Below are 23,740 nucleotides of genomic sequence, written 5' to 3' on the forward strand. Positions count from 1 at the left end.
TTTTTTTTTTTCCATAAAATGGTAACACCGGGCACTTTTAAGGAGGTCCATTTGTCTTTTTCAATCCTGTCCTCATTTGAATGTGCCTGGAACTACACAAGTCCTCGTCCTCCTGTCCCGTGTATACGTGTTGGTGTGTGTGTGTGTGTGCGTGTGTGTGTGGAGTGTGTGTGTACGACGAGGTCCACGTTGGAGGCCGTGGCGCTCACAAGGTGAAGTAGCTCTTCTCTCTACTGTAGTCGAGACCAGTACTGAGACATGTCAGGCTCGCTCCCTGGGACTTGCACTGGGACAGACACTCCAGGAGAGATGAGTCCTACGCACAAGACAAACAGGAGTCACTTTAAAAGAAACCGAAATTCATGGAGTACAGGTACCATAACATAACAGACATACTAACCATATCATTATTATTAAAAACAAATGCAAATGGCAAGCAGCAACCCCCCAAAACAGGGACATGGCCCATTTTGGACCACAAGCTTGGGAAAAAATATTGTAGAAACCCAAAGAAATGTAGGAGAATACATTGGGTAAAATGATATATAGTAATGTAGAGGATGTTCTTTTTTTCAGTTTCTCCATTTATTTCAATGGGGGAATATTGATGTTAAAAGTGTGTAACTATTTCAAAAACTTTAAATGTTTGGAATGCGAAAGCATGAATATCCTGAATGAGCTGAACATTTTGACATGGGAAAGGTTGGAATCGGATGAGAAATGTGGACGCAGTAAACCGTAGAAAATTGTGGCATAAAAATAAAGACAATTGGTACCTAGAAATTAACAAAAAAGCAGGTGATTTATTTTTTTTATTATTAAACATAGCGACCAAAAGTTTTATGCAAATTTTGTGATTGTAGCTACTAGGGTAGTGAAAAAATAAATACAAAATTGGCGAACTCAGCTAAGTCGACCATCCAAAAATGTTTCCCTCCAGGCAATGAAAAATATTAGTTGCAGGATATTTGCACCGCCCGGAACATTTTTGCCACTGTCCATGTTTAGCGCACAGGCATTTGTTGCAGACGAATGTACTGTTGGGCGAGTGAAAAAGAGAGGACAGTCTGTAAGAGACGTGTAAGACACTATTAGATGTGGTACATATAACATGATGTATGAGTGTGCTGAATGGTAATGGTAAAATGGTCATCGCTAGCACGCTAATGCTAATCTTGAATGCTAACTGTTTAGCAAGAGCTAATTTTGTTGTCTCAAATTCTTTACAGACTTTATATCAGACACTCAGTACCAACACATGCGGTTTAAGGATAGTGGTCGAGCCCTCATAAATGAGAATAAAATGCATGTTAGTAGTAAAAAAGAAAGAAAGAAAGACACATTTTGGAGGGGGGCGGCGATTACTCAAGTACTCAGCGCAATATGTATAGGAAAATGGATGATAAAAAGATTCGATAGTGACACCCCTAGTATCTACCCTGTACATAGCACTCTACAGGTTTATCTCAATTGATTAGAATAGTGTCAAAAGCTTAATTCAGTTTAGTAGTTCAATTCAAAAAGTGAAACTCATATTATCGAGATGCACTACACACACTCAGAGTGATTTTTTTTTAATATATATGCATAATTTTGATGATCATAATAAAACAAAAACCCCAAATTCACCATCTCTAGAAACTAGACTATTGCATAACAAACAATCACGAAACAATACAAATGATTTTTAATGTACAAATTAGGCAGGAATTTGTCCTCTGAAAGTTAGTTTTCCAAGTGTTTAATGAATCTATATAAAGTATGAGTACTGAAATGAATGAACTTTTCTACTGTATTCTAATTTACTGAGATGTACCTGTACTTCCTGGAGGCCACACCCCCCTGTGTGAACTGCATTCCTTCACCCAAAGTTGTTGCTCCATAAAATAACGTACAATTCATGACTATACCACCAAGGAAAATCAAATAAGTGTACACTATTGCTGTATGTGCAATGAATAACAAGATCAACACTTTTCGCCTATAAGGAAGACAACTTGGACCTACTGTTCATTTTAATCAGACAGTGACATTATATTATTATATATCTGCATAATTCCCTGCGATTGACCGGCGACTATTCCAGGGTTTACCCTGCATCTCCCCCCCAAAGTCACCTTGCGGCGTGGTGTAAGCAGGTGAGTGGTCGTCGTGAAAGTGGAGGCCGCGCACACGTTGGCATTTAAACAGCGAGTACAAGCGCCAGTGAATCACGTTAATTAGCAATTTAGCACAGAGGAAATGTGCTTCTGCGCCATTAAGTGCTCACGACTAGAAGTGGTTTATATATATGGCTGCGTGTGGCCACCCCGCCCTTAATGGGCCGGAACTAAACTATAGGCTCAATCCAAAAGCAAATGAAATACACATGATGTAGTACCGCCTAATTAGAGAAGGTGGCGGATGACTGGCGCGGCGCCACGATGACTACTTCATTTTCCCCCGCCCGCCCCCGAGCATGCTGGGTAAACAATGAACTGTCTGCCTACCTGTTGAGGTGGTACCAGAAGCGGTCATTGATTGGCTGTTCATATGTGCCTGCATATGCGGGGGCGTGTATGTTTCGTAGCTGCGCCCATTCACAGGCGGACTGGTAGGCAGCATGCAGGAATAGGAGGAGGTCTGGCTGGGCTACAAGTAGAGGGAAGGGGGAGAACGTGTACATTAGCTCAGTAGGCGGGTCTGATTGCACTCGATTGTCGGGCCAGTGAACACGTACTTGCACCACAAGTGTTTCGTTCCACTTACTTGCATAGGTAGATTGTTGGCCATGGTGAAGCTGGGCATTGGGGGCAGCGCACTGTAGGTGTTGGTGAGGGCTGAGTCGGCTCGGCCCAACATGGACCCCGAGGTGAACGACACTGGAGGGACAGGAGAGAATGAAAATAATTTATTATCAATTGTACTTACAAAATAAAACACACACACGCACGACCAGGGTTGCATGGGATACCGGTACTGGAAAAGTACAGCGATATCTCGCTGTCAAAAATGAAATGATACCGTGGATTTTTAGTTTCGCTTTCCGCTGTTTATTAAACACTCGGGTAAAATACGTACAGTATTGTTATGTGAAAAGAACGAAAGCCAGACAAGCGTACTACTAGACTGTAGACGTAGCTTATTCAGCCTGCAGGGCCCTACATAATAACAGTCGAGAATGTAGACAGAAGTCCACAATATGTTACAACTCACAGCTGAAGTTTACTGAATGAATCTGAATCTTAAAACAAAGACAATTAAACATTGTGCAGTATATTTAAGCACAAAAATGTTCAACCAAACCACATGATTTCGTTGAACGAAGGTCCACTATCTTGCTGCTAACACAGAATGTCAACAGCCAATTCTGCGAATTTAAATCCATACGATTGGTGAACCATTGTTTTTTTTTTTTTTTTTTTAAAAAGGGTGTCCACAAAGTCTGTTTGCAACTTGAAAAATCTACAGCATTACAAAATCTGATTTTCAGTTAATCAGATTTCTTCTATATATCAGTTAGCAGTTTTTAATCACATTGCATTTGTGTATTTCAGCTCCATGGTTGATGAAATCGGTTCTGTGAAATAAACCCATAAAAAATGGCTACTCCTCAAGAAAAGGCAATTATGTATCAATTGTCACTTTAAGACCTTTGAAAAAGATCAAACATGCGGACTCAGCGAAACACGGTATTAAAGGACCTATCTAATATTGCGAATATTGGCACTTATTCCATAATTTCTGAAATTAATAACCATGTCTGCAGAAAAAAAACTCCTTCAAAATACACAATTTTAGGCTTGTATTCCGATGACATTTGTTTTTTAGCCATATTTTGTCCTGCCCATATTTTGGTCAAAAGCTTGCCTGAAGCTTCAGCCTTCTGAAGTCAGCAACAGAACGACGAACAGTATTTCCTAATACTAGTACGTATTCTCGGTTGCTTCACAAATCGATACTCGATGTCACCACTTTGTCTGTTATGTTTACGGAATATTAACCAATTCAAACAGGTGGAAATAGCTTGAGGACCAATCCTTTAAATAAACTTGGCCTATATCCGCGATCTGTGGAAGACTGCGGCATAATTTATACCTATATTGAAAGTCTGGATGGTTTTTTTTAGACAACTACATGTGAAAATAATGAGGCTAGAAACATTTGAGTAGGCTTGTTTGGTTAAAATCGATCGCTGTCATGCTTCATTGCAGAAGGAATCCGTATGAGCTAGATGGAGGTAAGTGTGTGCAGATTCATTTCCGCCTAATGCACGACTTCAGTCAGCTCATTGCAATATTTATTGCGTCACTTTAAGACCTTTGAAAAAGAGTTTGGGAGGATGACCTAACACAGGCATTTACTTTTGTGACGTTAAAGGCTTTTTGTACAGTCAGTGGCGTCATGTGACCGTAGACTTTGATCAAGTAATATTTTAACAACGAAATTACAACAAACCCCAACCCTTCCCCCATAGCCTCGAAAATGGCTATGGATAGATTTGTGAAAAGATTTGGGCATACCTGTATGTTTCCGCCCAACAGCGGTATATAAAATGTAGTGACACTATTAAGTCCTCCCTTGTCATTAAAGTTAAGACTTGAGTTTTGTTTATTGCGTTCACGTAAGATTAACAGTGGTGGTCTTATTTTAACACAGGTATGAAAAGAATATTAAACTATTTTTTTTTACACTTCAAAGTGAAATATTACAGTGCGATTCGGGAGGCACATGTAGGATGCAACTCATTACTCCGACATCATTAAAGTTGAGACTCGAGTGTTTTATTTATTTTACGTTTTAATATTAACGGGGCTTTTTACACTTGAATGTCACTCAAGAATGTTGAAACTCATTCACTGCCAGTCCTCCATGTTAACATGGATATTTGAATTCAACAGCCGTCAATGGCAGTGAATGAGTTTTAAAGTCAGATTTGTGTGAGCCACATCTGCGACACAACCCATTAACTTTGTCGTCATTAAACTTCAGGCTTGAGTGTTTTATTGTTTTTCTCTTGTAATATTAATAGTGTTTCACTTTTTTTTTTTTACAGGTGTAAAAAAAAAGGAGTTTTTTTGTGGACTTACCAGGTGTGGTGGGCTGTGGGATGGCCTGGTACACGCTGGTGCTGAAGCTGCTGCTGATGGGAATGTGACTGGAGGAGTTGCTGGCCTGTCGACGCTGGTTGCGAAGCTTCTCCTCCCGCCTCCACTTTGCTCTCCTGTTGGAGAACCAGACCTGCGAGGGGAATGCGGCCTCTTAGTTAACACGGTTTATTTGAACAATGGCGAGGCAATGAAGCTAAATGGATGCTCACTTGTATTCTTGCTTCCGGGAGGTCAATTTTGGCCGCTAGTCTCTCTCGTGCAAACACGTCTGGATAATGAGTTCGTTCAAATTCTGCAATATAGACATGGGACATACTGTTAAGTTCATTATGTAATATTACAAATACAGCTTAAGAGACCAGAGCAAAAGTATTAGTTTCTCTGATTTTGCTATTTTTATGTTCATGTTTTAAAAACATGTTTAGTTTTATTCCATAAACTACTGATAACATAACTCCCAAATTGTAAATACAAATATTGTCATTTAGAGCAGTGATTCTCAAAGTGTGGTACGAGTGCCGCTAGTGGTACATGAAAGAATCACTAAGTACAGGTCATTTGTATTTTACTTTTTAGGACTATACATTTGCATTTCACCTTCAAGAATTGTTTTTAAACTTTTATTTAGGTACAATGTTTATTTAACTTCAACATGCAAAACATTGAATTTGAATCATTGTTTAAGTAGTTTTCTTTTCCTGTATGCAACCGCAATGTTAATGTTCAAAGTGTGCATAATGTTACAGAGGCTTAGAATAATATTAACTATACTTTTTAGGTATAAAATCTCTGCCTCATTTTTGACAAACGCTTAGCCCCACTACGCTACTGTATTTTAATGTTGTGCATGATGGTGACAATTGGTGAGCTAAGCTTTTTTTTTTTTTTTTTTTGGAGTGGTGCTTGGTGCGACAATTTTGAGAATCACTGATTTAGAGCATTTATTCGAAGCTAATGTAAACTAGTCAAAATGTCAACAAAGGTCCAGTGTTTTTCTGGTCTCTTAATTTTTTTCCAGAGCAAAATTTTTACACACAATCATTTTATCAGGTGAAAATTGTGTGTAACCACAATATTTTATTATTAACACTATCTAACAGTGTTGTAGGTTATATTCACAGTGCCCACTTCATAAGTTACATTAATAACATCCAATACAAAAACTGTCAAAGTCTGCCCAGAGAAAGATAATTTAGCATAAAATGTTTGATGAGAGGAATTTCCTTTTATATTATTGTGGTTGCATTGCAGATCTGTGTCTTAATATTTGCCCTCATGTAGCTAACTAATGTAAGCCAAATATTAGAAATATTTGTCAGTTTCATTCAGAACCGCTATAACAAACACATGTAGTCGTTGTTGTCTTTGTATAGCAGCATGTTATGTTCAGCGTATGACGTCCGCACCTTTCTCCAGCGCCTCGATCTGCTCCTGTGTGAAGGAGGTGCGGTTTCTCTGCAGCTTCCTCTTCAGCTGCAGGCGCATCTGAGTCTCCTCCGAGTCCTCGCCGTTAGAGCTGATGGAGTTTGTGTTTTCTCCAACGCCGTCTTGCGGCTGGCAGCCGTCTGCGGGGGTGGGGCGAATTGTTAGACTAAAGACAGAATATCCGAAGTCATTTTTAACTTATTGTCACAATATCAATTAAAGAAATACCAATGTGCTTGCTAAAAAAATAATACAATCTTTAAGTCTGTGTAGATTCTCACTTCAGATCTTAGTAATTGACAAAGGATGAATTGAGGCAACCTCTTGTGTTATTTTTATTTTTTTTACACAAACATTCAAAAATGACTTCAAATCAAATTGAAATAACCTGATAGTTAAATTAAGGGTGTTTTTATTGTAATTCTCACATCATGCCTGGTTTAGTTTAAAAGGAGTTTTAAAAATATATTGCAACTACAGTGGAATGTCAAAAGTCAGGAAACCCTGACGCTGTAATTTTCGGGGGGGGGGGGGGGGTGTCACACAATAATTTGGTGAGAGAAATCTTGTGAGACCTCAGTTGAACAAGCTTCTTTCTTTTTTTAATCAAATGATGATTCATTCTTCTCTGTGGCTTTTTCTATGGACTTTTGCAATACTGGGCCTCACCAGACCACATTTCAGCAAGCAGCAAAGCAACGCACACTCAGCCTGTGTGTGTGTTTATTTTTATTTGGCAACATTTAACTTAAAAAAAAAAAAAAAGTACCAAGTGTTGAGAGAAGAAAAATATTTGGAGGGGTTTTTTTATCTGTAATTTTTTTACACTTGCAAAATATGAATGTAGATAAAGTGAGATACCTTTCAGATGTGTGTTAAAGGTAATATTTGTGGCCATTAAAGGTAATATTTGTGGCCATTATTATTAACAGTGGTCAACTTCTTTTTACACACAATTAAGAATACTAAACCAATGTTGCCCAACCTTTATTGAGCCAAAGCACACATTTTACATCAGAAAAAAAAATCCGACGGGACACCACCAAACAAAAATGTTTATACTGAATACTGAAATCATGATAATTCTATTAACTGGCCTGTTTAGCGATCATTTTGTTGTATGAATGGCAACAGGTGGATATACATATTTATTGACCTTCTGTCATTTAATGGAAGAGGACTAAATTGTTTTGCCTGTCGCTATATGCCAATGGCGTAAATAGAGGAACAAAGATATATAACGATTTTGGGACCAATTAAGTGAAATTGGATCATTTGCATCACAGAATGGATTGTTTCGGGTCTTTCATGTTTCACTGTATTGTTTATAAAATATTGTGGGAACAAGAACTGGGGGTGGGGGGGGGGGGGGGTGTTCAACTTAACTCTGGCACAATGCTGCATGTTGTCAAAAGCTTAAAGAGAAATGTGTCAAGATGTGGCCGGCCTCTTTTCAGAGACATTTAAAAAAAAAAAAAAAAACACCAAACTCAGATGCACGACACCCACCCAACAGACTCAATGTTGGTTCCCATATGGGCGTCGGAATATCCATTGAGGTGACCACCAACTTTATTTTGAATAGCAGAGGAGGCTTTTCAGGCCGATACAATGGCTTCAGGAGTAAAGGGAAACCATTAAACTGTGGACACAGGCAGGGACGAGCAGCCAGTCCTGCCCGGTGGGTGTAATATATGTGAGGTTAGAGGGGGTCTATGACAAAAGGATTCTCTCCCACTGGAGCTGCACAGGCCGCAGTCTTTTTGCCATTGTGTCCGAGGGGAGAGCTTTGAGTCCAGTGTGTTAACCCTTATCCACTAGCATCATTAATCACGTCCACGCCACTCAGGATTTCTGTCCTCAATTGGAAACAAATGAGTGCGGAGAGAGCATGCAAGCCCACCCCCCTAAACACAACCATCTAAACTACTCCAAAATAAGGACAATCTATTCACCACCACGAGGAGGGCAAGACAGCCCCCCACCCTTATAAAAAAAAAAAAAAAAAAAAAAAAAAAGGCTTATCGACTAAAGTCTGTCCACTTGTTGGACATCATTATCACGTCGAGAGTGTGCAAACGTTCCTGCACATCAAATCAAATAAAAAGACTAAAAGTAGCATCGTCTACTGAAGATAATCCAAAAAAGAAAAAAAGGAAAAAGGGGCCGGAATGGGCGCCAGGCCCGGTGACGCTGCGACATGGGATTTGTTTTCTTTGCAAAAAAAAAAAAAAGCGTCGGGAAATAAACGCATTCTTTAGTATCCCAATGTCTCAGCCAGTGAGGCGGAAAAGCAGCAGCACACAAAAAAAGCAGGAGGGGGGGGGGGGGGGGGGGGGGAAGGGAATAAAGATAGCGAAGCAATTGCGGCACCTTTCAGCCGCTGAAGGCCGATCAAAACATTCTTGAGAAAGCGCTTGAAAGTCAAAAAGAGACACTAACACATACAGAAGGCTCCACAGGTCGTCTTATGTGCATTGAAAATGTATTTTATTATTACTACTACTAAGACGTGTTGGGCTTTTTATTTTTAGTTGAACGATAGTATAGCCTATTAGTACTATTTCCGATTGTAATAATTAATGCACATTTTCAGTCGCACGTGATTAAAATGTGGTAAGCTGACGTAATTGTTCCCCCATTTTTCTCGAAAATAAACATATAATGTGTGTTACTTAAACACGTTTTAGTCATGTGCAACTGATTTATATATTTGAATCAAGTAAATTAAAAAGACTTTTTAGGGTTTTGTTTGTGTTATTGTTTAGGTTTACTTGTTCTTTAACAGGTATTAGTACAGGTATTTATTTTATCATTCTTATTATTAGTAGTAGTAACATTGCTATTATTAGGGCTACTATTCATATTATTCGTAGCAGCGATGGATAATTACAACATGAATATTCCTCTGCATTAAACCCATCACATTGATTCCAATATAAGTGCGACTGCCGTGCTCAAGGGCACCTCGGGTCGGGGAGGGGGTACATGGCGGGTGAGGGTCAGGGGGGGGGGGGGGGGTCGCAATCTAATTCATTACGTCATCCTTTTTGTCGCTTTGGTGAATCGAACAGGAGATCCTTTGTCACAGGCCGTATTCTACAAGCCACAAGTCAGTCCTCTTATTGTTTCTATTATAGAGCTTTTGAATAGACTATTATTATTATTATTATTATACATTACATTTTTTTCTAATAACGAATGCAACAAGTGGAAATACAAACTGCTATTTACAATCATCATCATATATCCACATATGTATATTAAAATAGCAATGACGATAATGGCCGGTGGTTAATGTGATCGTTTCCGCTTTAATGCTCGTTAACAGCCGCGGCCCACGTGTCCAAATGACGCGCAAACAATTTAAGCAAATGATGATTTGCCGCGCCTCACTTGCGCCGCTTCCGCTTTTGACCATAGAAGCTTTATTATTATTATTATTATTATTATTATTATTATTATTATTATTTCGTTTTAATTTGAAGAGAGAGAGAGCGAGAGAGAGAGAGAGAGAGAGATAGAGAGAGCGAGAGAGAGACAGACAAAGGCAACTGCTAATGAGCAATTACACGTTGCGGGGAGGAGTTGTTTTTTTCTCTCTCTCTTCTCTCTCCATCAGCCGTCATCGCGTGTGGACGGAAACATTCCTTTGTGCGCGCGCACCTCGCCGCTTGTCACGCACGTCCACGCCGGGGACAGTAGAAGCATTGAGGCCGCGTACACACACAGCCGGAAGCAGCGCAATAATAATAATAATAATAATAATAAAGTGCAGACTCTATGAAGGTGATCATTCTATGCTGATGGGAGGGGGGGGGGGGGGACTCACCTTGATTGGGCTGGCCCGGCACTGATGTTCCGGGGTACCAGCCGGGCCGGGTCCCCCAACTTCCTGTCTGACCGTTGAGCATCCTCAGCTTGTCATACATGCCATCTGCGCCCATCTGTTGCTTCTCACTCGCCAGGTTGCGCAGGACTCTGTTGATCGAGGACACCTGAACGGGAGGAGAAATTTGCGTCAAGTGTGCGCAACGCGAGCGCAGACCGACGCTCATTGGCCGCGCACTTTGCGCTGAGCGTGAAAATACGCACCGACGCAACAAAGGTCACCAGGTGGGCGATCGCGCGCGCGTGGGCTTACACTGGGTATGTTGTCGTTGGTGCAGATGCCCTCCGATAAAAGCCGGTCGCGGATCTCCCACGCGAAGATCGACGGACACTCGCGCTTGTACTGCGCGATCTTGGCGACCACCTCCGGCGTGGCGACCCGGGGCTTGCTGCCGCCGATGGCCCGCGGTCTTATGGAGCCCGTCTCATAGTAGCGGCCCAGGATCTTGCTCACGCAGCCGTTGGACACCTGGATGGAGATCAAAAGACACAATTCACATCCATTATTTAGGACTATCCGGGGAATGTTGTGATGGCGTTCAAGTCATGATCACCTTTTCACTGTCCACCACTTGGACTTCATCATGGGTCTATAAACACAGAAAATATGCCTTGAATGGTACATTAGGCATTTTCTACAATCAATCCTTGTTTTGTTTTGTTTTTTAAATTTAGAGCAGGCATGTCTTTTATCCTCTTCTCCTTTCTCCGGTGTCCAAAGAAAAGCCTAAGTTTGCGCATTGCTCGCACGTGCGCGCTTGCCTGCGTACAAGCTTGCTTTGTGGCTACAACGGGGGGAAAAAAAAAATTCAAACGAAGAAATCCAGTAATGCGCCTAACTAAAGAGGAGCGAGTGGCCCACCTGGAGTATCCGGGAGATGTCGCAGGGTCGAGCGCCGCTGTGGGCGAGTTCGACGATTTTCTGCCTGGTGGAGTCCGGCAGCGGTCTGCCGTTCACGAACACGCCACCGAGCTGGTTGACGCCGCTGTGACCTGCGTGAGCAGACCACAGGCCAATTGCACCTTCTTCTTTTTTAATTAAAAAAATAATAATAATTTTTTAAAAAATGCACAGAACGGAAACCCCATCATTGATATGGCTGTAAATTATGATGCACGGTGTCTATATTGTGCGCGATTCTGCCTTAATTTTTTTTTTTTAAACAACAAAAAACATGCACAGCAATAGAAAATGTTGTCTTTCAAACAGCACAGCAGCCTTTCAGCATAATAATCACATTTAATAAAAACTGCATTTGATGTTAAAACAGCGCCACCGTTCTCCGTCGCTGACACGAAACTAAATGAAAATGATATTAAATAGGCTGTGGTATCAAAAGGTACAAGTCCCGAAACATGCAAAGCTCTCCATAAATAATGTTTTGAAAAAAAAAAGAAAAAAAGGGGGGGGGGGGGGTGGAATCGGAAAGGATGGCCCGCAAACCTGAAGCCGAAAGGGAGCGCAGACTCCCGGGAGTGGCCGCCCCTGCGCGCCTGCCTGCCTGCCTGCCTGCTGCCTGCTGCCTTCCCCTGCGCTGCCCGCCGCTACATTGACTCCCGGAGCCAGGGCTCCTTAGCAATAAATAAGCTCCAAATATAGACGAGGGGGGGGGGGGGGGGGGGACAAATATGATGAGCCTGGCTGACATTTGTCTTGAAAATAAAGCTCGCCGCACGTCAAAGTTTGATCTTAATTTCTGGGAATGGGCGGAAGTCGCCTCGGATCATGCGCGGCGAGGCTAATTGAAAAGATCAGTTGGAGCACTTTGTGGCGGCCGCGTCACTTTGTGACACGGCCGCCGCGCTGCGAAATCGCATCGTCACGACAAATCGGAGCATGATAAAAAACGAGCCTTTCTGTCTGCATTTGGATATCACTCAGACCCAATTGGACGCTACTCGTTTACCCTCCGAGGGGAGACTTTGGTTTTAAGGTGGCCTGAGGGGTTGGGGGGTTTGGAGGGGGGCTGCATGCGCGCGGTCACACAAACGAGGGCGCGCCTGGATTCTTAACATATTAAAAGTGACATGTAATGTTGGGTTTTTGTTTTGTTTTTTTCCCTCTTCCCCACCCTCCCTCCTCCCTCCTCCCTATGCTCTTCGCATCCCTGTTTTGTATTTGACAACAAATGCAGACTGCAGCCATGTTTGTGTGCTCGTTGAGAGGATCAAGAAGGGGGCCTCCATCCCCTTTTTGGGCCGCTACGTGTAATAATCTTCCGCCTTGCGTGGATGTGATTGATGCTAAATCCACTATCATCCCTCTTGCTCGTTGCTAATTCCAGGATTAGCTGGAATTATTAGACTTGTTAGGTCGCGTTACGGCTCCTTCGCCTCTGATTTATGAATGTTATATTTAGCATTAAGAACAAACACGAAAGAAAAAAAACACTAGGAATCGATAAAAAAAAATATATAAAAAAAAAACTGTCACGTAGGAAGTCTTAATCACGCAAGGCTCAATTCCCTCAAGTGCCCGCTGGCCCCTTGTACTCTATTGCGGCAAAGCATATGGTGTCATTTTGGACGCACCCAGGAGTTATTAGGCACAAAAGACCACCGAGGCCAGCCGCGACCTCTGGACAACCCGTGGGCCCGTGGAAGACCCCCCCCCCCCCCCCCTTGCGGGACACATCACACACCAAAGCCATTTAGCTCCGAGCGTAAAAAACAAAAAACAAACAAAAATAAAATAAGTGGATTATTACGCATACTAGAAACTCCTCACATTTCGCTAACTTTCGATGCCCCCTCACATCCAAACCATCCTTTTTGCGCACACATTACAGCACAGACACGAGTGCATATGGAGGATGTAATGTAATAAAGTTATTGCACACACCTTCATCACAGATGTCATACACCTCTTGTCCAGCAGCAAGAGAGAAAACGTTCATGTTTAACCTTTTTTGTTTGTTTGTTTTGCTCTTGTTGTTTTCACCAGGTATTAGACAGCATTCAACGCACAAGGGCCTGATTTAAATAAAGGCGCAACTTCCGGTCTAGCCACGTGTGCTACGTTGTGTGTCTGTTGCACTCATTTGCATAAAGACATTATTTCTTCCTGCTCATGTTTCATGCAAGCATAGCTGCAGACAGCCTTAACGCTAATGCAGGCGCCTGTGTAATTATTTAATAGCAACTCAGGCAGAAAGAAAATATCCCAACCCCCACGTTTTCCATCTCTTGTTATTAACTTGTTCAATAATATTTTCATTGCAAAAAATAAAATACAAAATGAATTAACAGCATGAAATGGCTGTCAAATAAGTGACAATACACCTTCCTAATGTCAGTCATGCAAATCGTGGCCTATAATACATTTCCTCCTCCTCCTCCTTTTTTTAAAAACATGGCATAACGTCACGTTGGGTTACTTCTGTCATGCAAACACTCACAATTAAAACAGCAAATAAAGAATTTAATTTGTTTTTTTTTTTAAACTTACTGTTCTGCATCATTGAGGCTACGCCAGACTCCCACGTGGCTTGGTTGTGGTACTCTAAGCGTCACAGGGGAAATCATAAAAACAGGTTAGCATCAAATAATTTTTTTTAAAAACACACACACACACACAAATATATATATTTTTGAAATAAACTTTTTTTTAAAAATCATCTCGTTCGTTAATTTTAATTGTTTATTGTATTTAGTGCAGTTTAGCATCCTGGTTTGTGTTGTATGTTTGTATTTTTGTATTTTAAACTTGCCTGGAAACAGAGTTGACTGTCCACTGTATTACAATTTAGTCAATCATCTGCCGTTTTCACTACTTAATGCCTCCCTATAGGACAGAGCAAAACAAGACATTAGCACAGCCCAAGCTATACTGATGTACTTCAAAGTGTCACACCTTCAGTTGCTCTCATGTTTATGGGAAAAGCACTCCTATTTGATTATTGTACATCGCCCCCCCCCCCCCCCCCCCCCCCCCCCCCCCCCCCCCCCCCAGTTTCACCAACTAATATTTTTTAACATCGGAGGTCAATGGATAACAAAGATATTTAAATATACAACTGTCGTCCAAATTATTTTAAAATGTTTTGAGAACATAACTTTTGATTGTAATATCTTTTTGCGTCAGATAATGCACATTATTTCCAGGCTTTCGCAGACCACTTAAAATGATGTGACGGGCCCAATTCGGCCCAAAGGTCTTGAGTTTGACACCCTTTGGGCTTATATATATTTCTATTTGTTTTCTAACTTAATTCCACCCCTAAAGTGTACAGTGCTGGAAAAAAATGAGTCCAGGCTCAGGAGGGGGTGTCGGGGGGGGGGGGGGGGGTGTCCAGTCTTCAACAATGCACCCCCACCCCCGCCCACCACTCATAGGCTCCCTCAAACCGGGGGCGACAGCTCGGCCCGGGCCGCGAGAAACACGCACAGCTTCCCCACTAAACACACCAACAAGTTCACATTAATACAAAGAGCCGGAGGCACGCATCCCACCCCCTTCGGGACCATTCACTCACTCACACACACACATTCTCTCACACACATTCAAACACACACATGCGACCGTGACCCCGGTGCCGCCAGTGTGTGAATGCTGTTTTTGTTTAGTGTTTCTTTTTTCTTTTTTTTCTTCCCCCCCCCCCCCCCCCCCCCCCTTCAATTAGGAGAAACAGAATTATTTCTTGCTGTTCAATATTTGGTGGTGCTCGTTTGGTGGCGGTTGTAAAGCGCGTCCAGAAGACACAAGAGCGCAGTAGGGCGCTCAATTGGGAAAAGACAAATGCATTAGAAGAAGCGTTTCAATTGAAGGGGGGGGCAGATAAAAAAAAAAGAGAGAAAAGTAGGAGGGGGGGCAGTGAGGGGGAAGTGTTTTTCATGCAGAGTTGTGTTGTGGTCACGAATAAAATGGCCTAATAGCAGGCTGTGTTTTGGGGGGCCTAAGTGTGCACTTGCTCGGTCATTAATCACATTCAAAATTCCATCACACTCAACAAGCACGTTTAAAATGACGCAAATAAAAAATAAAAAAACTCATAATGTCAAAAAAAAGAAAAGAAAAGAAAAGAACTAGGAACATGATTTTAGGTGACAGTGCAGCACGGCACTTTGCAGTTTAAGTAGCTTTTAAGCTTGTATGGCGCATGTGGTTAATCATTTATTTAAGGTCGAAAGCTCAAACGTTGTTGTTCCCGGGGTTAACTATACCATCTAATCTGCATTTCTTTTGCTGCGGTAATCCGGAACAACAATGTCTTAATTCCATATGCTTATTCTCTCTGTCTCACACACACACACACACAGACAGACACACGGGCGCGCGCGCGCACACACACACACACACACACACACGCACACAGAAAGTGCATGCACGCAGGCCTCAGTTGCTTTTTTGGAAAGTTGTAAACTATGACACACACTGTTTTTACAAGCAGGTGCCTCCTGTAAAAAAAAAAAAATAAAATAATAAAAAATAAATAATCAAATTGCGGAGGCAGCCATTTTAGTATAAAATTAAATTACATTTTGCTGCCTTTTTTAGTGATATTATATTTATTATTATAAATTATAGCACTTATTAGGAAGTTTCCAATTATTAACAATTAAGTTAGTGAAGTCGTAGCAGCTACTTTTACTTATTTTTGGACTTGAATGATTTCACGGCCGCATAAATATAGTTGGCTGTTGACGTGTGATAACGCTGTCAGCTTTACTATTTTGGGTGCTAATTTGCATTACAAATTGTAAATTTAAATGAAATTTCCAACTTGATCGGAAATTAATTACATTTGTAGATGAAAAGATTTTGGGGGATTTTGTTGTTGTTGTTTTTAATGAGTCAAAACGGGGGTCTTTTTTTTCTGCAAGAAGCTTCTTGGCTGACTGGGCGGCATGAATCAATCTGACGCCTTTGCCCAACGGGTCATTGCGCCCAATTCTCCACGATGATCACTGGCCTGGCACAACGTGACTTTTTTTTATACTCCCTTATAAAGACGGCAAAATGGAGCCTGTTAAGTTGGTTTAAAAATATTAAATAGGAGATTCCTTGAACTTGTTTTTAAAAAAACAACAACAACAACACCAAAATAACTGCACCAGAAACCCCACAATCTAGAAACTAAATGACTATTAGAAATAACACTACATATTAAAAATAAATATAAACATGCATTTAGGAGTGAGGAAGACAAAAACAATCTCACCTTTTTGGGGCATCCTGTCGCAGTCAAAACCAAACTATGCAGCCTGTTTGTCCACGGCCCACACAGAGAAAGAAAAAAAATAAATAAGGGGGCAAAACACCCACGATGATGACCGATCTTCTCTCGTGGAATTGAAGCAGACAGGGGTCGGGCGGAGAAAAAAATATATAGTTTCCAAAAAGGGCGCTGAAGAGGAGAAGGAGACGGAGGGGATATCCCTGCGAAGGAGACAGAGATTGACAGTGAACTCAGATGTCAGAACGCAGCGAGTTTGGCGTGGATGTGCGCTGGCGTGGGAGAGAGCGAATGAGAGAGTGGGGAAGCGAGAGAGAGAGACAGAGAGAGAGAGAGAGAGACAGAGACAGAGAGCGAGAGAGAGAGAGAGAGGGGAGGGGAAGGGGGGAGTCATGGAAGAAGGAGGAGGAAGTGGGTTGGGGGGGGTAAGAGAAAGAATGAACACACCTATGCTCATTGGAGAAGGGAGAACAAGTGTATTAATGTATATGTGCTCCTTCCTCCTGCTCCGCCGCTCTTCACTGGCCCATTAGCGCGACCCGACCTCTGTCATCATCACCCCCACATAAACAGCGACCCACCCCACCGCAGACCCCCCCCCCCCCCCACCCGTGCAGCACAGCCAAAAAGCGGGAAACTGGGCCGAGTCACAGCCAGAGAAAAGAGGAGAAAAAAAAGAGAGAGGGAGTGTGCCCCCCCGCCCCGCTCCCTCCATTCCCACAACCCTCGCGAACCCCTCTCATCAGACCCGTGCATGCAAATGGGCTGTTGCGTTCACTTGCTGAATATTGCAAAAATAAATAAATAAATAAAAATTTATGAATTAATTAAAAAAGGGGAGTGCTACACTGCTCAAGCATTAGACTGGATTGGGTCCACGTAGGGAGAGTGATCATCAACATCATCATCATCATCATCATCATCATCATCATCATCCTATCCAGGAAAGCAATAACAATAGTGAATTAAGGTACTGCTGTATTTTTAATATACAACTATGTGGATATAAGTATTGATCCTATAGACTGTGTGGGGGGAATAATAATAATAATAATAATAATCAAGGAAGTTGTGATTAACCAAAGCAATAGTGAACAAAATACAGATGAACAATGTATGGAGAACTACAAACATCACGTTGATTAAATACACTGTGTAAGTATTGCACAGAGCACATGCATCGAGCACACTAAGTACACTAAGTGACATCATGGAGCAGTGACAGCCTTCCAATTAGGGGGCGTAAGTGCCTCACTCAAGAGTCGCCCCCAAACCTCCTCCCCCCCCCCCCCCCCCAACACTATACTTCCTGTTGTTTGGAAGGCCTCAAAATATTAAGATGAAGAGCTGCTATTGTTTTTTTTGTTTGTTTTTTGCTTCTTTTTTTTTATTACGAATTATACTAAAATGCGACTTTAGCATGTAAACTATATCACAGAAGTGAACACATATTGTCTATATTGAACCATATATATATATATATATATTGTCCATGAATTGACACCCCAGTCAGATAAAAACAGTGAGAGCTGGAGGGAGGACATAAGAAAAGTATCATCAACTGCTTGGTTAAAATGCAATAATGTATGTTTTAGTCGTATTTTATATGACTTTTAATTGTTTTACTGTAATCAATTTTGACAGTTGGCTTAACTTTTTATTGACTCGTTCAATTCGTATTATACATTTAAAGTATTTGATATCTTAATTTAATGTATTCCGCATTTTAATTGCATTAATTTATTTTACATTTTATTCACGTATTTTTTTTAACTGTTAAGGCACGTTCACATGTACACTCTAAAGAATAAAGGTGCTTCAAAGGTCTTCTATTGCACTCCTGATTCTATACAGCACCACTGTGCACAAGTGGGGTGCTTTGAGGTTCATTACTGTTTCTTATTTAAAAATGTAATGGTTGTAGGCAGCACCCGTGATTCTATATAACAATGGAGTAATTAGGAATTAGGAATAGGAATTATTTGGTTCTCATTTATACTGTATTACCTTTGGCTTAATGGCTCGTTTTATAAAGAACTACAAAGAATGGCTCCTAAATACTACAATACCCAAAAGATATTTCCCTATATGCATACAAGTCAATATGTAGAAACTTTATTTTTGTTTAAGTTTCTGAAATTTTTAATTTTTAATTTTTAAAATTGACTAAAAACTGTACTACTTTGATCCGCACTTAATCTGTAACGTCACCTTCATTATTATAATTTAAAAAAAAAAACGTGCAGAAAAAAAAAGAAGTTTTCCCTGCAAGAAAAAAACTTCATAATTCACATCTGATAAATATGGGGCATTTTAATTTTTTTTTCTTAAGACTCCTTCCCACTGCAAAAAAAAAAATAAAATAAAATAATACATACAGTACATGTATATCCACCACGTGCTTTTGTTGACTCTTTTGGGTATCAACGCCAACCCCCCCCCCCCCCCCCCCCCCCCCCCCCCCCCCCCCCCAACCCCCCCCCCTGTCAACAAGAGGACCCGTGCGTAAAGAGCGCAGCCTTTAGGCAAGCTCGGCTGCTTTTTATGGACACATTTGGGCGGCAAAGGCCGACGTCACTCCGGCGGCCTGACGTGCAGCAAATAGCACGCGTAAATAAAAAGTGGAGCAAATGAGTGTGTAGCCATGGCCACACGCTCCCCGATAATAAAACGGCGCTGGGTGAATGGCAGCCTTATTAGGGCACACCTCAACGCACCCCAAAAGCAACCCCTCTGCGCCCAAAATGGCGGAGGGAGGGGGGGTGGGGGGGGGGGGGGCAAAAAGGAAGAGTTGCATGATGGAAAAAGGGGGTGCGTAAAAGGGCAAAGCATATACAGGAGGGGGAAGGGAGAAAATGTTCCTTTTGGAAAGGGGGGCTGCCGTGATGAAATGAAGTCATGGAGGCCTACACTTGACTTTCTTTGACATGTGAAAAAGTGGGAGAAGTCAGAGCTCATCAATAAAACACTTTGGGAGTGAAAGAGGGCTCCCTAACAACCATCACATTCCGGACTGGGCCCTCAATGAGGAGACAAACGACCCTGCCAGAGAAAGAGGGAGTGACAGAGGCAGAGAGAGAGAGAGAGAGAGAGAGAGAGAGAGAGAGAGAGAGAGAGAGCGACCGGGTTTTGCCTGAATGGGGGCCCTCCTCTGTGGGCCGGCGAGATAATGAGCTGAGAGGAGCGGCTCAAAACTGTCACTGTGAGGGTCCCGCAGCGAGGAACAACACTTTGGCCAATTCTCCTTCATCAAACAAGCCGTAAACTAAACGAGCACATTCATGGTGCTCCTTTCCTTTTGCTGCCTTGTTTCTCCTCACTTGGGCTGGTGGCTCAAACTGCGAGCGCGCGCACCCTCCTCTCCTGCACGTGCAGCCATGAGGAACTCTCATATTGGATGGTGCAAACCTGCATGAATGAAATGTAACATAGCACTATATGTATATCAGGGTTGGGAACGTTTAGTTAAGAAAGACAGAAAAGAAAGAAAGAAAAGTGCTCTGAGGGCCTTGCTAAATTTTAGAGGATGCTGACTGAACAAACGCTTATAATGAGCATATGTGTTCAATGATTTTCTCCATGATCCTCACCACTGACAAACCAAAGTATAGCTAACCTTGAAAAAAATATATACAGCAGTAAACATAGCAATTTATTGTTTTATTTTTGGTATTGGTGCCCCAATTAGAGCAAATAGAGAGATAATAGATTCAAAATGTTTATTTATTTTGTCTTTACGACAACTTGAATGCGGGGAGATTGTAATATTACCACGGAAACATTTGAAAAACACACTGAAGGTTTGCTTGGAATTGGACTGGATTTTAAATAGACTAGCTTGTTGGACTTCAGTTTTCCCGGCTAGACCAAGGGTGGGGTACCTACGGCTCGGGGGCCACATACTGGCCCAACATGCATTTCTAAAAACAGAGACACTCAAATATATCAAAATATAATCATAATGAATATTTCAATGTTTCCATGAATTTAGTATGGCCCTATAGAGGATGTAATAAAAACTGAAATGGTTGGTCAACCTAGAAAAAGGAACGTAAATAAATAAAAACTATATTGGCAGGTGCGATTTGTACAAACAAAAATTGACAAAACACTATTTTTTAAAAAACTATTCTTAAATGTTTTTTACAGTGACAGAAACACATCTTAATCTTTTGCTCCATAAGGAACGTTTTGAACACTGTTTTGTGTGGACTGTAAGATACTGTCAGAGAACTATTGCTTTAACAATATATTTGGAATTGCACTGCATCGTACAGAATTGATGCAAATATTTGAAACCTTCACGATATAGCTAATATGGAATGTTTTACTCAAAATAGCATTCACAATATGCACTATATCACTGTGGTTCTGCACTATACATTACATGTTTCTAGTATTTGATACCTTGTTGGTGCTGAATATCAGAAATTTCCCTTCCTACAAATTAGAACAAACTGTTAAATGAACACCAATCAAAACTGAACATTAAGACAGAGGTTGTGAAACAGACTCACATTATATCGTACATGTGTCCAGCGAACAAAGATGCTTAGATGTAGTCGCCATTGCGTTTCATCTTTTGATGTCAAGACTCATCTAAAAACAATAATAGTCTGCCTTCGCGGAGCAAAGTGTTATTGCGGCTCAGTGGTCACAGGCTGCAGCTGTCAAAAACTCACCCCTCTATTAACCTTCCTCCCTGACAAAGACACACATACAATCCCAGATGAGTGTGTCAAGTAGTTTTCTTTGGAAACAATACCTGATGTTATTGATTTCTCCTGGTTAAGCTGTAAATCCGCCCCGACGGCTAATTCCTTGTCTCCTCTCTCTCTCTCTCTCTCTCTCTCTTTCTCTCTCTGTTTCTCTCCAGAGATCTTGCATGCCAATAGGCCCTCCGCCTGCTTTGCACAGTGGGAGCATAATATTTCCTACATGTACTGAGGTAAGTTGGTGGGCAGCAAATAGAGAGCAGAGGGTTGGGGGGGGGGGTTCTTGTATGGGTTGATGTTGGGAAAGCAATTAGCCCAATTCGGATTTGCAGCAACTAATGTCAGGCCTTGAAAAGAAAGCCTAATCTGGGCGCTATCCCCCAACCCACACACCCACACCCCCCACCCCGCGGGCAATGTACTTTTTGGGCCCCCATCTGGAAACCTTTTAAACACACACAAAAAAAAAAAAAAAAAAAAAATACCCCAAAAAAAAAGAAAAAGGAAGAAGAAAAATAAAAGAGCAGGAAGATGGAGTGGAAAAAGAATGACATTGTTTCGGGGATGTCGTACATGGCGCTGGTAATTGTAACCTTAATTGGTGTTGTTTGAACCTTTTGCAGGGTTCGTTGAAAACTTTACAGCAGAAATTATTTTCCAGTGCCATAATCGAAATGAAAGAATGAAAAGGCAATTGGGGAAAGTCTCATGAATATTTATTACTACGTCAAGATCAACAATAAAATAAAATTATAATGCTACAAGCAACGACGTTTCGCAAATATTTTACTTTCAAATCAATATATGCAATTTACTATGATAATTGTATTGTTACTACGGTTATTAATATTATTACATTTTTTAAGGCAGATAATGGATGAGAGGAGTCAACGTTTTACAAAAGACGTTTTAAATGTCGTATTTATATATATAATGACCACGACATAATTATGAATGTGATTATTTTTATTAACTAATAAAACACTCCAATAAATTCAAGAGGGTCAACTTGGCAAATGTCCATTTAAACGTGTGTGTTTGCTCCAATGGCCTGTCAATCATGGCACTGTTACATTTGTGAATTCAGTGGCGCTTTCGTGAGGGCATCTGCTCGTTAACGACGACGACTAATTAGGTTTCAGCAACCAAATTCAACAAAAAAAAATAAAAATCGCCTGATAGTGAGACTATGGGCGCAATTTCTGCTTGATTAGAGTGGATGAACAGGACAACAACAATTGTACGTTGGAATTATTATTGTTATTAATTATTATTATTATCACCTAAAACCAAATATAGTGTCTCCACAGAAGCCGCCTAATGGCAAAATTCATGAGTGGTGCTAATGTTGTCACAAGCACCGGCTCGCCACGCGTGACAGGAGAAAACGCTGAAGTAACCTGACAAACTCTCACACTCGAACACACTAATACCGGCCGGACACGCTTACAGCTGAGATAGTAGACCCAACTGGCTTATGCAGACCTTCTGTATTGCTGTTGAGGTTTGCTCTGGTGCACGTGTCATTTGGGATGCACAAGCGTGATGTTTTGAATGTTTGGTTTTTGGTTTTTCAGGTTGAAGCTATACGCCAATGAGCTCTCTTTTTTTTTATGCAAAAAAAAATAAAAATAACAATAAAATAAAAAAATAAAAAGTCCCAAATATGATTGAAGTGGACGTAAAAGGTACGCGTGAAAGGGAGATAAAAAAAAAAAAGTAACTTATAAGTAGAGTTAAACTCACCGGATGACAAGCAGCACAAGTGTCCGTGCGATATCCCGTCCGTGTTTTTCCACCCTCCCGGGTTCTTTCACCCGCGGATCCCCGATAGAACAAACGCGTCCTGGTTTTAGATCCGTGGCCGAGTGGAAATGTCACTGAGAGTGAGTGGCGAGGTGGGAGGGGAGGGGGTAAAAAAAAGGGGGAAAAAAAGTGCGCTTGTTAGCAGCAACTTTCTCGTCACCATCAGGCCGAGCTCCCCTGCGATTGGCTGCGGCGGAGCGTCTACGTCACCCCTGGGCCGGGACGCCTGCAGAAAATGGGGGAGTGCATGCTCCACTGGGGTTGAGGGGGGGGGGTCCCTGCACGAATCACTCTACTGGAACAAGTTGGGATATTGAGTGGGTTTCACGCCACACATCAAAAATGTTTATGTGCTCAATTTTCGTGCGTGGCTTAAAAGCACACGGACAAGGAATACACTTTTTACAGATTTTGTTAGAAGCTATCGTGACGTAGATAAGAAAAGGCTCATAATATACACTTTGTATAATAATAATAAAAATAATAATAATACATTAAGGGAAAACAAAGTCCATCATTGTTAATTGTAACTTATAAGACATCATAATCTTGAAAGCTCGTACATCTAAAGCTTTAGCAAGACTTTTAAGAATGTGGTAGAATGTACAATCTATCACACAATATTTAAACAGTGCAC

At 41.4% G+C, this 23,740-nt stretch overlaps 1 protein-coding gene across 9 annotated transcripts; it reads right to left on the minus strand.

Moving 5' to 3' along the window:
* Positions 1–23,193, minus strand: pax6b (paired box 6b). Of its 9 annotated transcripts, XM_061766009.1 has the most exons (15): positions 23,044–23,193; positions 16,568–16,785; positions 14,117–14,190; positions 13,855–13,908; positions 13,249–13,272; positions 11,269–11,399; positions 10,961–10,996; positions 10,660–10,875; positions 10,348–10,513; positions 6,497–6,655; positions 5,300–5,382; positions 5,070–5,220; positions 2,749–2,861; positions 2,490–2,631; positions 1–316 (listed from the first exon to the last, which is right to left on the minus strand). In XM_061766009.1, the coding sequence occupies exons 4-15, from the start codon at positions 13,865–13,867 to the stop codon at positions 231–233; spliced, it is 1,320 nt and encodes a 439-aa protein (XP_061621993.1). In that variant the 5' UTR covers positions 13,868–13,908; positions 14,117–14,190; positions 16,568–16,785; positions 23,044–23,193; the 3' UTR covers positions 1–230. The 9 variants fall into 9 exon arrangements, with proteins under 9 accessions (XP_061621993.1, XP_061621989.1, XP_061621996.1 ...); XM_061766005.1 differs by lacking the exon at positions 14,117–14,190; XM_061766012.1 differs by lacking the exon at positions 13,249–13,272 and having other exon boundaries at positions 23,044–23,192.
* Positions 23,194–23,740: the final 547 nt, after the last annotated feature.

The sequence above is a fragment of the Phyllopteryx taeniolatus genome, chromosome 2 (assembly GCF_024500385.1).
Source record: "Phyllopteryx taeniolatus isolate TA_2022b chromosome 2, UOR_Ptae_1.2, whole genome shotgun sequence".
In the NCBI taxonomy this organism is placed as follows: domain Eukaryota; kingdom Metazoa; phylum Chordata; class Actinopteri; order Syngnathiformes; family Syngnathidae; genus Phyllopteryx; species Phyllopteryx taeniolatus.

What these genes read in the sequence shown, in the direction of transcription:
- pax6b (XM_061766003.1), bottom strand. Translation starts at nt 12,055, where the DNA reads ATGTCAGCCAGGCTCATCATATTTGTCCCCCCCCCCCCCCCCCCCTCG. An exon ending in AAGTGGTGGACAGTGAAAAG is followed by an intron (nt 10,876 to 10,960) that starts GTGATCATGACT and finishes ATCTCCATCCAG; the next exon opens with GTGTCCAACGGCTGCGTGAG. An exon ending in CCAACAATCTACCTATGCAA is followed by an intron (nt 2,632 to 2,748) that starts GTAAGTGGAACG and finishes CTCTACTTGTAG; the next exon opens with CCCAGCCAGACCTCCTCCTA.